We start from the raw sequence: 14,449 nt of genomic DNA on the forward strand, positions 1-14,449 counted from the left end.
AAAGTGGAAAGGCGGCTGTCCGTGGCGAAGATTTTGTAGATCCGCAAGACGTGAGGTCGGATAGAAGGCTCTCGTACACTCGTTTCACATTGCTTTCTTACCAACGAACCAGAACATCGCGACTTTCTTGCTTTTTGATTGTTTGACAACGCATCTGTCTCCAACTCCTTACACCGCACTTTAATCGGCACGACTTTGCGGAGAAACAAGAAACAAAGATACAGGGCACGAGCGGTGAAAAGCGTTGAGCACTTCCCGCTTTCCCCGACGATCGTTTATCGCCAGCGCACGGCCTGCTTTTCGGCCTTTGCCCACCCGTCTCCAAACCTTTTGCACCCTTCACATTTCACAACCCACCTCAACTCCACACTACAGCTATCACAGCTCATCAATACATACTATCGGATTCTCGGGTCCGAACCACTGCGAACACGTCACATCGAAGCGACAACGAACATTACCAGACCCACACGACAGCGCACACGACCACACGATGAAGTACTTCCAGCAGACAGTCGACTTCGACTACACATGGGAGGAGGTTTCGACGAGCAACTGGCGCAAATACGGCCCCTGGAACGAGAAGACACCCCATGTCATCGCCGTCGACACATTAAGCCGCTCCGTCGACCCAGCGACAGGAATTGTAAGTGACTCCTTCTTTCACATGTCAATTCGGCGCGCCCCACCAGCCTCACCGAGCAGAAAGCTAACACACCGCAGCTCCGCACCGAACGTCTCATCACATGCCAGCAATCCACGCCCAAATGGATACAAACTATACTCGGCGGCCAGGACACCTCCATGGTCTATGAGACCTCCTACGTCGACCCCGTCGCCAAGAAGCTCACCCTCTGCTCCATGAACATGACATGGTCCGACCTCCTCAACGTGCGCGAGACCTGCATATACCACCCCGTCGCCTCATCGCCCGACAAGACCGCCTTCACCCAGCGCGCCGAGATCACCGCGCTGTGCGGTGGCTGGCAGAAGATCAAGAACAGCATTGAGCAGTTCACTGTTGAGCGCTTCCAGCAGAACGCTGCCAAGGGCAAGGAGGGCTTCGAGATGGTGCTTGAGCGCGCGCGTCAGGTATTCCAGGAGCAAAGAGAGATTCTCGCGCTGCAACAAGCGCAGCAGGACAGCCGGATCCTTCGCCAGGCCAAGATATAAGGACTAAGAACAACCATCCGCAACATCCCGAGTTGACAATCCGACTCGCAAGCGCTGCGAATTTTCCGTCCAACATCACCACAACGGTCTTTCGGTCCACTCCGCTCGATCATTTTCCATCCATCTCGACTCTGCCGTTTCAACACCATTCAAGCGTTCTTCATACCTGGGTGGGATCCTTCCTTTTTTTTTCACTGCAAAAAGTGCACTTCAACGGCGTTATCAAAAGCATGGGAGAGGCGCAGATACCCTTTTCACTGCATATTAGACGCCATTATGCATTATATACACGATAGAGACGAACCCATATACAAAGAAGCATTATTAGATATTTTGAGTAATCAAATGAAGGATTATCATCGAGATTGGTTTGTTGTTGGTGTGGATATCGACGTGCGAGATGAGTTTGGGTCGACCGTTCAACCAAAAGTGAGGATGCCATCACAACTCTGGTAGACAGGGACGTGATGGCATGTACTTGTAATACACTATGCACACTACCCCAAAGTCAAGAGTTCCCCTTCCAATGCGCATACACGCCCTCCATCAACTTCAACAATCTCCATCTATAACCCAACCATTCATATCCCTCCACAGCCATGCAACACCGCCCCCTCAAGCGCCGCCGCAGCACCTCCAGCATCAACGATCACGACGATCCATGTCGGAAACGTCAAAAATTGGTAGCGTCGGTGTTCAAGCAACTGCAACAGACGGCTGAAGAAGTCAGATGCGCACTCAACAGTTCGAATTGGTTGTCTGTGGAGGAACGGGTGCGTGCTGCTTTGATTATTGATCATGTGGCGGGCATGTCGAGGATGATGAAAGAGGGCCATGAGTTTGGGGATGGGGAGGTGGGAGAGGATCATGGGGAGGAGTATGAATATGGAGACGGAGAGGAAGACGAAGATAACGTTGAGGATGTTATTGGAGAGGTTGCGGTTGACGAGCCCGACACTTCTGTTATTGTTGATGATGTTGGTGGATGTTTGGAGGAGAAGGGGGAAGATAAGAACGAAGGGGTGGTAGAGAGGAGGGTGTTGATGAAGACGAAGATGGTGATGGAGAGGAAGAAGTCGAGGATTCTTGCTCGTCGTGGATTAGGCGGGGAGTGAGCTTTTCAGCGGGTGGAACATGTACTGCATGCACCGAGAATGGAGGTAACTGAAGTGTTTGGGATGGATGATGCATCGCAACGCGAGATTGTTAGGGGTTTGCTCAAGTGACGACGGATGTTTGCGCATTGAGTTCTTTCGAATGAAAGACTGTTGATAACCTTACTTTGTTGCAAGATGATGCTACGTGCGGAAGTAGCCATATCGCAGTAGCGACATTTGAGGGATGTGGTCTGTGCGTCGATCGACGCGTAAGAGGAAGGCATAATCTGTATCCGCGCTACATGAATTCGTGTTCGTGGCATGGCCTGCAATACATAAGAGGAGCAATGGAACAATCACCTTATCTCTCGATAAGGTTTACGATCCATACGGCAGAGACTCCGAAAAAAAGCAATAGTTCTCCTTGCCGCGTCCAAGCCCAAACTACCTAGGTACGTCATTTCGGACCGTCTCGCAACGCGTAAAGTCTCGCTCTTTCCGCGCGACAATGTCGTCTATTATCCACTTCCCTGCGCAGACTGCGGAATCCTTTGATACATAGCATCCCTTGATAGAACTTCAACGGCATGGAACCACCTCTCAAGCGCCAGCGTGCTGACAGCGCCGACACCGTACCCTCACATTTGCCTACTACCACATCAAATGCAGATCCGCCCCCGACTGTAGAGTCATCTGCTACAGCACTCGGCACCAGATTTCCCCCCGACATGTTCAAAAGAATCGAGGCCCTTGATTCAGCATCTGCCGACAACAACGATTTCAAGCCCTTCAGCCACCGCCTCCTCCACAAGCTAGCCGCCGAGGATCCCGCAGTCGCAGCCAGAATCAACGAAGCCTACGACGCCTACTTGGAAAAGGAAAAGAACATGGTCGTTGACTTCCAAAAGGACATCAAAAAGCTTGACTATGCCATCCCTAGCACAAGCGCCGGTGCCACAACACCGGCAGAGATCCCTAGTGTTTCCTCGAAAATCGAATCGACGTTTTTCACCAGTGTGAGCAGAATTTGCGGTCGAACATACGAATTCTCGTCTTTCGGCACCAAGAAAAACGCTTTGGATGCGCTGAGGAAGCTGCTCGTCTTGATAGTCCAGATCCCAGACAAGAAATTGCGGGCCGCGGTCGTAGATCATATCAACACCGAAGATGGGGGCAGAGTCGCCCCCAGCATGGCAGACATCGTACACTCCTTGACTTATGAAGAGCGCGAACTGGTGTGCAGGATGGCAGTAGATGGAGCCAGAGTTACAGTAGATGAGACTGGATGTTGGAGAGGGACGTTTCATACTAAGTTCCTTGAGCTGAAAGAACGGGATTTACTCGATGCGGGCTTTGAGATCAACTTCGCTCCTTTCGTGCGGCCGCTGGAGATATGGCCGGAGGACATTGAGGAGGATGGCTCTGATTTCGATCCGGAGTTAGCCATGGAGGCGGATTATGAGGATGGTATCTAGGGTGTGGGTAGGAGAGTACTTTTGAAGAACGGGCTGCGGGAGTGAGTGCTTCATGGCGAGTGGAGTCTTAGTGAGATGCAGGGATGCGAGCTGTAGGGATGTTTGTGCGTGACGTTCTCGTCCTGTCCTCCGAACACACATACATACATCCCTACAGCTCGCACCCTTGCATCTCACTCAGAGTGTTGGGTTTGAACGTTCAGGATGGGTTCGTGGTATCTCACAACGCGCTTTTACGCATGTTCCGTTCCATAAAACACTATTAGTAACTTCGCCTTCGTCGTTAGCTAGCTGACGCCTCTTTCTTTCCCCATGGCATAATCTCCGCACGTATAGCCACTCTATGTGTGCTCCATGCTCCATGCTCCTACTCAGTGGGGTCCTCCCAATAAGGCGGCGTACCATACTCATCCTCGGAACCGTCCTCGCCATCACTCCCGTCATCACTTCCATCATCACTCGCCTCCTCATTCCCACGACCCCACCAAAACAATTCCTCGCTAAAACCATACAAATGCATGCCACAAATCAACCAAGTCTCATGAAGACGTTCCCTCAACTCCTGCATCTTATCCATGAACCGGTTTCCCCCTCGGCGCATCTCCCCCGTAGTCGCCATCGTCGCCCCGTCCACTGGCATATTGGCCAGTTCTTTGCGTTCTTGCCCCGACATGTCTCTGAGGATCGCAAGCATGCCGAGACAGTACTCATCGGATTGGTCCTCGGTAATCCACCCTGAAAGCCGCTTCTGCAATTCTTTGTCCCGTGTATTAAGCCATGCAAATGCCATTCGTCTAAGCGTGTCCAGTGCCGACTTCTTCGTTTCAAACGACGAATAGTCGTATGTTCGGCGCCAGATTTCGCGCATCTTTGTGATGAAGCAGTTTGCAATTTGTTCTGGATTTCTTGGTAGGTGCGCTGCCTTTGCTTCTTCATGATGTATAACCTCTTTAAGCGCGTCAACACAGTATGAAAAGTCTTTGCGCTGTTCTCGTTCTGCGTGCATCTCTTTTTGCCGTTGCAGGTGAGAATGGTACTCTTGTCGGATTTGGGCTCCGATTGAAGGGTTGCGGAGATTTAGTTTGACGAGCATTGTCTGGCTGAAAGTATGATCTGTTTGTGACTTGTCGAGGGCACTTAATGCCGTCCAAAGGTCGTAAATCGGTATATTCGGGTTCGAGGGCGTAGATGATTTGGCTATCATAGGTGGACTTACGTCGCTCTCAGCGCGCTGTCGCTTGAGCGGTGGCTCCATCATTTTGTTGAGCAGATAGATTATGAACGTGATATAATACGCGTTTTGCGAAAAGGCGAGGAAAAGTGAACGTATTGTCGCGACAGCGTCGCGAGGTTACGCGATCCGGCAAGTTCCACCGCGAAAAAGAGAAGGTCATTTTAATAAGTGGAGCATTTGTACTGGATCGTGATCTCTGTTCCGTCCGGAAAAGTCAAAGTTCTTGCAGCTCTCAATGGCCTTCACTCACATCGACGTTCGAAGCCCAATTACGAGCCCTCTCATTGGCCGCCCCACCCACTAGTGGGTCCACATTAGGCGGCTTAGGGGTCAATCCAAACGCAGTTGAGAGTCTCATGCAACGCGAAGAATTGAAAGTGGTGCTCAGCTGGGGGCTGCGCAGATGCTAGCGGCGTACACAACTTGGGATAAAAATACTAGGCAATGGTACTAGAAGCTGTCGGCGATATGAAGTCCTAACATCCCGAGGTCAATGACAAGAAGTCAGCCCAAACTCGGATTGCAGATCAGCCTCTTCTCGCTGTCTCCTTCTTGTGTTCGGCCAATATCCATCGGTCCATCGCGTCGGTTTGAGGGGCGCTGCAGCAGGACTTCGCTGCCCATTTCCTCTTACGCCTCTTCTTCTTCTTCGCCTTCGCCTTCCCCGTCCTCGTCCGTCTCATCCTCACAAGTAAGATTTGCGATCACGTCTTGGAGCCCCTCGAAAACGCAATGATCGTCGGCAAGCTCCTTGAGTTGCTCCATTGCTTTTAGGAACGGCCTACCCGAATATTCTAGGGCACACACCCTCTCGCATTCCTCCACGCTCATCTCGTCAATCACGGCGTCCATTGAGCTTTCCAAAGAGTCATCACTCTGGAAATGATTACGGATTTGTTTACCGATCTCCTCTTGGCCTCCGCATATCGACACTGCGATGCAGCGCAGAGCTATAAGCGCGTTTATTTTCGTTCCGAGAGAAGCATACTCTTGAGTGGCTTCTTCGACAATGAGTGTAAACGCTTCTTCTATTTGTCGTATGACGTCGGAAGCGGCGTCATATTGCTCGGAACCGCTCAGATCCATGTAACGGTCTTCGATTGAATAAATCACTTTATCGACGTGACTGCTGAAACTGATGACCTTGTGACGCTCTCGCTCAATGTATTCCTCTTTGTGATTGCGCAGGGTTGCGGCGATCTCTGGTGTAGCTAGAGCTGCCTTGAGAAGTATTTGCTTGGTGAGCTCGCCATCGTCGTCTGCATGCAACAGCAGTTCGATGCAATACTGGAGATCAGCTTTGGCGTGATATTCGGCGATAAGGTCGGCGAACGTTGGCTGCGCGATTGGACATTGGTCGGTGTCGACGCGCTGGCGTTTACGTGGTGCTTCCATGCCGCTTTCGATTCCGTAGGACGTGGACGTGATGGTAATGTATTGTGGTTTCTGAAGATGCAGTATTTACGCGTCGCGTCAAGATGTCCAAGATAAACACGCGCGTTGCGCGGAGAGACGTTGAGATAACAACATGAGAAGCGGGAGCTGTCTCGGAGCGACTGTAGGGGACGCGTGTTTATTTTTTGCCGTGTCACCGTCTCCGGGAAATGAGTATAATGATCCGGGTTAAAAAGTTATTGATCCGGGTCAAAAAGTTATTTGTCCTGGTTAATTAGTTCTCTATCTTGGTCACTTTTGGCGCTAGCGAAAGTTATTAATCCTGGTTAGAGGAACACCAAAATCATGTGACGGTCGGCATCAACGCCTGGCTCGATTTCCTTGCTCTACGCGTATCTGGCATCTTCACGAAGTGTTTTCTGACCAGCTTCAGAGAGACAAGGCGCCCGCCTGCCGAAAACGAAGGAGACATCGACTAGTCAGGGGTATGATGCAGCGACTCAGGCGGCAACTCGTGGGATGACATGGGCTTCGTGCGCAGCTACTTCTTGAGTCGCAATGTGTCGACATTTGGAAGGCAGAGACTAGCGACTGCTTCAGACTGTGTAGTAATGATCATACGAAGAAGATGGGCGGAAGCATTCAGAGAGTTTGTCGAGGTGGCTGGAATACCGCCAGTCTGATGATGTAGCAGCAGCAAGTGACGAGCATGTGGGGCAAGGTGCGACTGACAGCTTATCCCCGGGCTGTGCACCCAATACTCCACGCCAGATTCACACGCAGCCACGACGGTCAACTGCAGCGAAGAGTAAGTAAGCGGGTGGTGTAAAGATGTGCGAACTCGCCGTGATACTATGAAACAAGGCTTGAAGCATGACTTTTGTTAACGTGTTCAGCCTTCCGAAAGCCTCATCTTGTACACACACACCTGCCGCTTCAATATGAAGCAAGTGGACTCAGATGACCCCAGATTGGGTGGTGCACCCAGCGTCACTCTTCCAGAAACATCAGCCGCCCTCAATGTGGAAGAGTATGCATCGCAACCACAAGGTCACGGCCGTACGGGATTCCCAAAACAAGGTGGACAGTCGCTTTCGTATTGGTTACAGCAAGTTCGATGCGATCCACTCCTAGATCACCGCACTACCGATGAGCTACCACATGAAGCCGATACGGTCATCATTGGATCTGGTCTTACAGGTACGCTCGTTGCTAAGCACCATCTCGAGACGTTTCCTGAGAAGAAACTCGTTGTACTCGAAGCAAGAGAGTTCTGCTCCGGCGCAACAGGTCGTAACGCGGGCCACTGCAAACCTGATCAGTGGCGAGGTTACGAGAAACACGCCAAAGCGTACGGCCATGAGCAGGCGATCAAGATCTTGGACAACGAGCAAGCTACGTGGGAAGCGTTGGTAGCATACGTCAAGGAGAACAACGTGGATTGCGATCTCTGGGTTGGAGAGACCCTGGACGTTCCCCTTGACGACGAAGTTGCGAAGATAGCCAAAGAAATATTCGATAGGTACGCGGAAGCAGGTGGAAAGGTCGACCATATCCAAGTTACCCACGATCCCATTGAAGCGGCGCAAAAGTCTCGGATCAAGAATGCGAAAGCATGCTATGCATGGCAGGCATCGACTCTGCAACCTTGGAAGTTGACTGCACATATCATGCGCGACAATATCAGCAAGGGCGCCAATCTCCAAACTCGCACTACTGCGAAGTCAATCTCAGATGGGACAGGATCTCGAAGATGGATGGTCCATACGGAGCGAGGAGACATCGCATGTGACGTCGTTGTGCATGCTACGAATGCATACAGTGCAGCACTCGAGCCATCACTTCGCGGTATCATCACGCCCAAGCCGCATATGTGCAACAGAGTAGTTCCACCGCAAGCCTTCAGCGGGTCAAAGGCTATCAGTAACTCCTATGGTGTTCTGCTTCCGGATGGCGCATTATTCAGCATCAACCCGCGTTCGTCTTCCGATGGCAACATTATGTTCGGTGGCTCCAATCCAGGCCAAAAGGAACTAGATGCATGGGTTGAGAAGAACCCAGGGAATTGCATCAATGATGGAATTGCGAACCTGGAGAATGTGACAAAGCACGTCAGGAAGTTTGCAGAATCAGATTTCGAAGGTTGGAAAGACGTTCCCACAGGTCCAGGGGAAGGCTTTGAGTATAGTTGGAGCGGCATCATCGGGTTGAGCGCGGATGGCGTACCGTTCGTCGGAGAGCTGCCCGGAAAGCCTGGTCAATATATCTGTGCCGGCCATCATGGACAGTAAGTTCAATAGTCCACGAAGAAGTGCGAGGCTAACATCGGGACAGTGGGATGGCGCGAATCTTCACAGCAGCACCTGGGTTGGTGAAGCTCATGAATGGTGAAGACTGGGGCGCGACGGGATTGCCAGACGTGTACCAGATGACAGCCAAAAGACTCGAGAAACTGACGAGTATGGAACCCGCACCTGCCATCGCGGTTATATGAGGAAAGGAGTTTGTACTTGCATGACTCGCGCACTTGAACCGTCCCTTTCCTTTCCCTTAGCTACCAAAAATAGCACGCAGAACCACAAGAAAACACGAACAGCGCACAACTTTCCGTAACCATGTCTGGGACGCTTGCGCGACCGCAATTTCGACCCCGTCACCTGCAGTGGTTCACGAGCGTAAGAGGCGGTGAACTGTCACAGTCGGAACCGTGAAATCGCATGCCACAATCCACACTTTTCCTCTTTTCTTTCCTAACGCAGTAACTTTGTAACTCGTCTTCTGCTCGCCCTGGCTTTAGATCGTGGTAGCGAGGCCGCAGCGGTAATTTGCTTGGTGTTGTGCCGCTGCGTAGCTTATTGGTTTGGGTGTTGTGGAAATTTGACACGGCGGTGTCGTGTTAGGTGGTTGTTGCCGGTAGCGAGGGAATAGGCAATATAACGGCAGGGGCGATAACGGTTTGTACGACCGTAAGCGCATGGCTCTGCATGGGAGGTTACATATTCAGATTCTTGGTTTGCAGCCTCGTCTTTGGGGTGGTGACAGATGGTACTTTGACAGCTCGTGGAAAGTGCGGGGTGCGCTCGGGCCGACATCGATGCGGCGGGTACGAATGACTTCACTCCGGACTATACATGTCCGCTAATATATACTTCGGATGACAGCCAGGGCTAGACGAGAGCCAACACTGGTCGTACCTCAGGATTGCAGGACTATACATACCGGAAAGTTTACGTCATGTCTAGCCTACCAGACAACATACGAAGGACGCTCGAAGTCCTACTTCCCAAGATCAAGTCGCAACATCAGGAGTCATCAAAGCCTATCATACTTGGTATCACCGGTCTGCAAGGCTCAGGCAAATCGACATGGGCATCAGAGCTGGTCAAGATTCTGTCGAAAGACCATGGCCTCCATACGATCACAGTTTCACTGGACGATTTCTACAAGACGCATGATGAGCTAGTGGCCCAGCGGGATCGTGATCCAAACAACAAGCTCTACCGTACTCGCGGACAGCCTGGTACACATGATGAGCAGCTAGCTCAAAAGTTCTTCGGCAATTTGAAAGAGTATACTGGGAAAGGCGATCTCAAGATACCCAGCTTCGACAAGAGCAAGTACAACGGCGAAGGCGACCGGGCACCAGAATCAGAATGGCCAAAAATGTCGCAAAAGCCTGACGTTGTCGTCTTCGAAGGCTGGTGCGTCGGCTTCCAGCCCGTTGCACAGTCATTCATCGAAGAACGACACTCGTTGGCAAAAGCCGGAAAGCTCACAGTCAACACCCCTGCAAATCATCAGCTTCCCCACTTGTTTGAGGTGAACGACAACCTGAAGCGTTACTGTGACGCCTTCATGGGACCTCAGCACTTTGACTTCTTCATTCATATCGATACGGATGATCTAAGGAACGTTTACACGTGGCGGCTGCAGCAAGAGCACAAGATGATTGAGGCCAAGGGGTCGGGGATGTCGGATGAGCAGGTTCGCGCGTTCATTGATGGGTATATGCCAAGTTATGAGATATACCTAGAGCGTCTGCGCGAAGGACTGTTTGATGATAACGGTAGGATGGTTAGGGTGGTTTTGGATAAAGAACGACGGGTTAAGAGGATTGAGGAGCTGTGAGAAGCTGTGTGGTTCTATATCGATGTCCAACCACCCTTGGCCAACGATAGCAGAAGACGAGAAGGGGTGATCGGACAGCAGAACTGAGACGTTGAATAGGTGATCATGAGAAGGGCAGATTTACTTGATGTCTTTTCACAGCGTGCGCTTCATCTAGCATACTCACTTTCACCATCACAGCGCTTATTTCCCTGTCGTACTAGAAATTTCGTATTTTCCGGACGAACACACCATCGCCAACGCCACCTCTTTGACCCTCGTCTTTTTTCTGCATTTGATCATGGCTAACGCGAATCACTATCAGGTTCTCGGTGTCGATATCCAAGCTAATGACGCCGTGATCAAAAAGGCATATAGGCGGGTTGCGCTCAAGAACCATCCCGACAAGACCCTGCACTTGTCGACAGCGGAGATCGAGCAGCGAACACGAACTTTCAAGCTAGCGACGGCTGCGCAGGAAGTGCTGCTCGACCCGGCGAAGAGAAAGAGCTACAACAAGACACTAGCGCGGGTAGTGAGGCCATCAAATACACCAACTGCGCGACCTCCCCAAGCGAGACCTCCTGCAGCGCAACCTCCAGCGCAACCTCCTCCGGCGCCTGCCTCCGATGCACCAGGCTTCAAAAGGCCTCCACCGCCCCGAACTACATCGAGGGGGACTGCTCCGTTTCAGCCTCCGAAGTTCCACTACTTCGATGGCCCAAGAGAGTCGCCATCAAGCAAAGCAACGCAGACACCACCCCAAACTCCCCACCCCTTCACCACCGGCAGCCCATCAACCTACTCCCCACCAACACCCTACTTCTACGCTCCAGTAACAGAAACGCCTCAACGCACAATCCTCACCTACTCCAACAACGACAAGTGGTCCTTCAGCATCGGTATATCAAAGAAGTATGAATGGACCCTGGCTCCCACACTGCCTTTCCTGGGCGAAGAAACGAAGGATATGATTGCGGTGAAATTTTGCCTGCGACGAACAGCCACCACCCCCGCCACCGTCTTCATCAGAGACGTCGTTTTAACCGTTGAGTCCACGCCTGACAACCGGAGTATAGCTGTTAGTTCCATCTTCGCCGAGAGGAAAGACGGTATAGATCTTTGGGTTACGATGGCGGGAATTGGTGCGGCGCCTACTACCATGCCGGCTCCTGTCATGCAGTCATGGTTGTGGGCGTGGGATATAGACATGGGCTTCCTGATTCCGTTCTACAAGACGTTGAGAGCGACGCACTTGATGTTCTATCCGCAGTATCCTGCGCATGCTGTGGGCGTGGATGGAGCGACGCCACCGACCCAGGGACCTTTCCCGAGGGGGTCGCCGGCGGCGGAGTTGGTCAGGATGTTTTCGGGGATGGCGTTTGTGGGTGGGACGAGGTGGTCCTATTGTCAGGAGGTCAAGAGGGAGGGGAAGACGTTTTGGCAGCTTGCTGCTGTTGGGCATGTTTGAGCTGGACGGCAGAAGCGTGATGCTAGATTGGAGGTATGTTGGTCGTGCTATATGTTGTCAGCACGAACAGACTGGCCACTACTGTAAGGATGTATTGTATTGCAAGGCGAATTTGTTGATAACGAATAATACTTCTTGATTCTATGCTCTTATGAAACCAGGCCGCTCAGAACGCCAAATATGCAAATCATCTAACAATGATCTATAGGACACCAGGGATGGGTCCTTTCTTCTCGTTGGAGCCCAACTCTTCCTCGTTCCATCCACTTCCAGCGCCAACCTTGCGGCCGCCCTCCTCTCTCTTGATCCTGCACCAGAGACTGATGTCCTTGTCCCAGATGAATTGGTAAATAACGTACACCCAGCTCTTGTGTTGCGGCAAGTCTTTGTAGAAGTCGTGCGCGATTCGGTTCAACGCGTGGAGGCGCGTCCAGGGGATCGCAGGGAAGTCGTGGTGCTCGTTGTGCAGACCGACGTTGTAGGTGAAGAAGTTGAGAGGTCCGTAGTACGAGTAGGTCTCGGGAAGTGGGATCTTGTTGGCGGGGTTCGACGGGTCCTTCTTGGGCTTCTCGAAAACGTAGTGCTCGGCGATGAAGTGACCTGCGCACGGGTGTAGAGATCCGGCAAGGAAGCTGCTCATGATCAGGTAGCCCAATGCCCTTCCTCCTGCGAATCGAACGAGCGCGAAGTCGAAGGCTAATTGTACAACGACGTTGAAGAGGTGGATCTTGGTCATTGGCAGGGCGTAAACGAACATAGGTCGGAGGGCGTAGAAGAGGATCTGGAAGGTCGCAAAGAAGGCCTTGCCAGCGACTGAGTCAAGGAAGATAGCCTCAAAAGCAGTCGGCAGGTCGGTGTCAAGGCCATTGACACCCAGCGACTTGTGATGCGTCAGGTGATAGGGTCTGAATGAGGCGCTGTATGGAATGCCAATTGGCAGGTTCGCAAACACGGCAAAGATTCTGTTTGCCTGAGGCGATCGGAAAGCCAAGTTGTGCGATATCTCGTGAATGGCGAGGAACAGGTTCTGGTTGGCTGTGGCACCGATTACGTATGCGGTAAGGAAGAAAGTCCATGATATGACGGGCGTGTCGCGGAGGAGGTATGCGCAGAGGATTTGGATCGAGACGACGAGTAGGACGACGTATTTGGTGAGAGGCTCAGGACCACAGAGCTTCGTGACCTGAACCCAATTAGGTGATGCTCAATTGCAACAGTTTGATAGTAATCATACCTCAGGGTGCGCCTTGATAATGGCCATTCGTCGTGTCCTATGGGGCTCTTCGGTGTATGTCCAGAAAAAGTGGTCGTGTTCATTCTTGGCTTTTGGCTCCTGCTGTTTCTCCCCTTTGACAGTGAAGCTTCGGGGGACAGGCTCCTTTGACGGCACTGTCGCGGTAGAGACTGAAGACCGCATGTTGGGCAGTCGTAAAGAACAATTGCAGAGTGAGTGAAGGGCAGAGGGGTCCAGCTCTCGAAGTTTGTGGAGTACTTGACCCTGAGCTTGGCGCTAGCGGAGGCGGTGGGGCGATCTCACGCCATGATTGGCTGACGATCACGTCCTGTTCGCCACCCCGCTAGCGCAGGAACGATAAGCTTGCCTTCTAGAACCGTCACGTTTTGAGCTTCAATCCGCCATATTGGTGTAACGTCCCCTCCACCTCCCGTCACTGCTTTCATAATCACCAATATCATCAAATCATGCCATACTCATATTAGGCGTGAGCATAGTATGCATCAGCCTGAAGAAGTGCGCAGTATGCTCGTGCCGCGGTAGACTGAGACCGGATAACGCTCACAACTTCGATGTGGACCGCCTCTGTTGTTGCAACTGCGCGAGACTGTTGTATATATACAAATGCGCGTTACAAGATTCAAGTGGAAAATACTGTGAGAGTCAACATTGAAACATTCTTGAAGTACGCAGAAGCTTATTATACATACCTAGGTCGATGTTCATGATACCGATGCTGGGCGACTCGAAAGATGAAGCCAGGGAAATGAACCTGAATGCCCACTCATATGTTAATGACTCTTCAAGAATCCTACCAATCGATGACTGGTTGTGCCGTGTGACAGTTTCTGTGACACCAAATGTTGAACGGACACGTTGGCTATCATATGGCTCTAGCTTGATGGTCCTCGCGTCGTATGACGTTCCGAGGACAAAGAAATCATGTCTGCTTGGTAGTCCTGGCGCTGTACGTGAGGCTACACGAGAGCGGTTTGGGTATTGCTTACGAGAAAGCACAGTCACTCATGCCTCTTCATGTCATAGATAACCATCGATGCGGCTACCTCCTGATCGTGCACTACGGTAAGATAGACATGACTCCAAGGTCGTTGGTCACTGAGTCGGTAACTCTCAGCTGGAAGTCTGTGACTGATGTGGAGTTTATGAGTAATGCCTAGGTATAAAAGGCCGTTTTCTAGTTATGTAGTTGATCTCCTTCATCAGCCACCAAGCCTCTCGAAGTCTACCTACAACCACAAATAC

The 14,449-nt window shown here is 51.6% G+C and overlaps 6 protein-coding genes across 6 annotated transcripts; 4 read left to right on the forward strand and 2 right to left on the reverse strand.

The window, feature by feature from the left end:
* Positions 1-493: 493 nt before the first annotated feature.
* Positions 494-1,173, forward strand: J4E78_003580 (uncharacterized protein; the record flags this gene model as incomplete). Its single annotated transcript, XM_049364218.1, has 2 exons — positions 494-646; positions 724-1,173. The coding sequence occupies 2 exons, from the start codon at positions 494-496 to the stop codon at positions 1,171-1,173; spliced, it is 603 nt and encodes a 200-aa protein (XP_049224883.1).
* Positions 1,174-2,985: 1,812 nt separating this feature from the next.
* J4E78_003581 (uncharacterized protein) lies at positions 2,986-3,745 on the forward strand (the record flags this gene model as incomplete). Its single annotated transcript, XM_049364219.1, has 1 exon — positions 2,986-3,745. A coding segment is annotated over one exon (760 nt), but the record flags the coding sequence as incomplete, so codon positions are not given.
* Positions 3,746-5,609: 1,864 nt separating this feature from the next.
* J4E78_003582 (uncharacterized protein) lies at positions 5,610-6,374 on the reverse strand (the record flags this gene model as incomplete). Its single annotated transcript, XM_049364220.1, has 1 exon — positions 5,610-6,374. One exon carries the CDS (start codon positions 6,372-6,374, stop codon positions 5,610-5,612), a length of 765 nt encoding a protein of 254 aa, XP_049224885.1.
* Positions 6,375-7,315: 941 nt separating this feature from the next.
* J4E78_003583 (uncharacterized protein) lies at positions 7,316-8,665 on the forward strand (the record flags this gene model as incomplete). Its single annotated transcript, XM_049364221.1, has 1 exon — positions 7,316-8,665. One exon carries the CDS (start codon positions 7,316-7,318, stop codon positions 8,663-8,665), a length of 1,350 nt encoding a protein of 449 aa, XP_049224886.1.
* Positions 8,666-9,608: 943 nt separating this feature from the next.
* On the forward strand, positions 9,609-10,502 carry J4E78_003584 (uncharacterized protein; the record flags this gene model as incomplete). The annotated part of the gene is made up of 1 exon (XM_049364222.1): positions 9,609-10,502. One exon carries the CDS (start codon positions 9,609-9,611, stop codon positions 10,500-10,502), a length of 894 nt encoding a protein of 297 aa, XP_049224887.1.
* A 1,652-nt stretch (positions 10,503-12,154) lies between these two features.
* J4E78_003585 (uncharacterized protein) lies at positions 12,155-13,369 on the reverse strand (the record flags this gene model as incomplete). The annotated part of the gene is made up of 2 exons (XM_049364223.1): positions 12,155-13,135; positions 13,187-13,369. The coding sequence occupies 2 exons, from the start codon at positions 13,367-13,369 to the stop codon at positions 12,155-12,157; spliced, it is 1,164 nt and encodes a 387-aa protein (XP_049224888.1).
* Positions 13,370-14,449: the final 1,080 nt, after the last annotated feature.

The sequence above is a fragment of the Alternaria triticimaculans genome (assembly GCF_023758025.1).
Source record: "Alternaria triticimaculans strain BMP 0046 chromosome Unknown scaffold_3, whole genome shotgun sequence".
Taxonomy (NCBI): domain Eukaryota; kingdom Fungi; phylum Ascomycota; class Dothideomycetes; order Pleosporales; family Pleosporaceae; genus Alternaria; species Alternaria triticimaculans.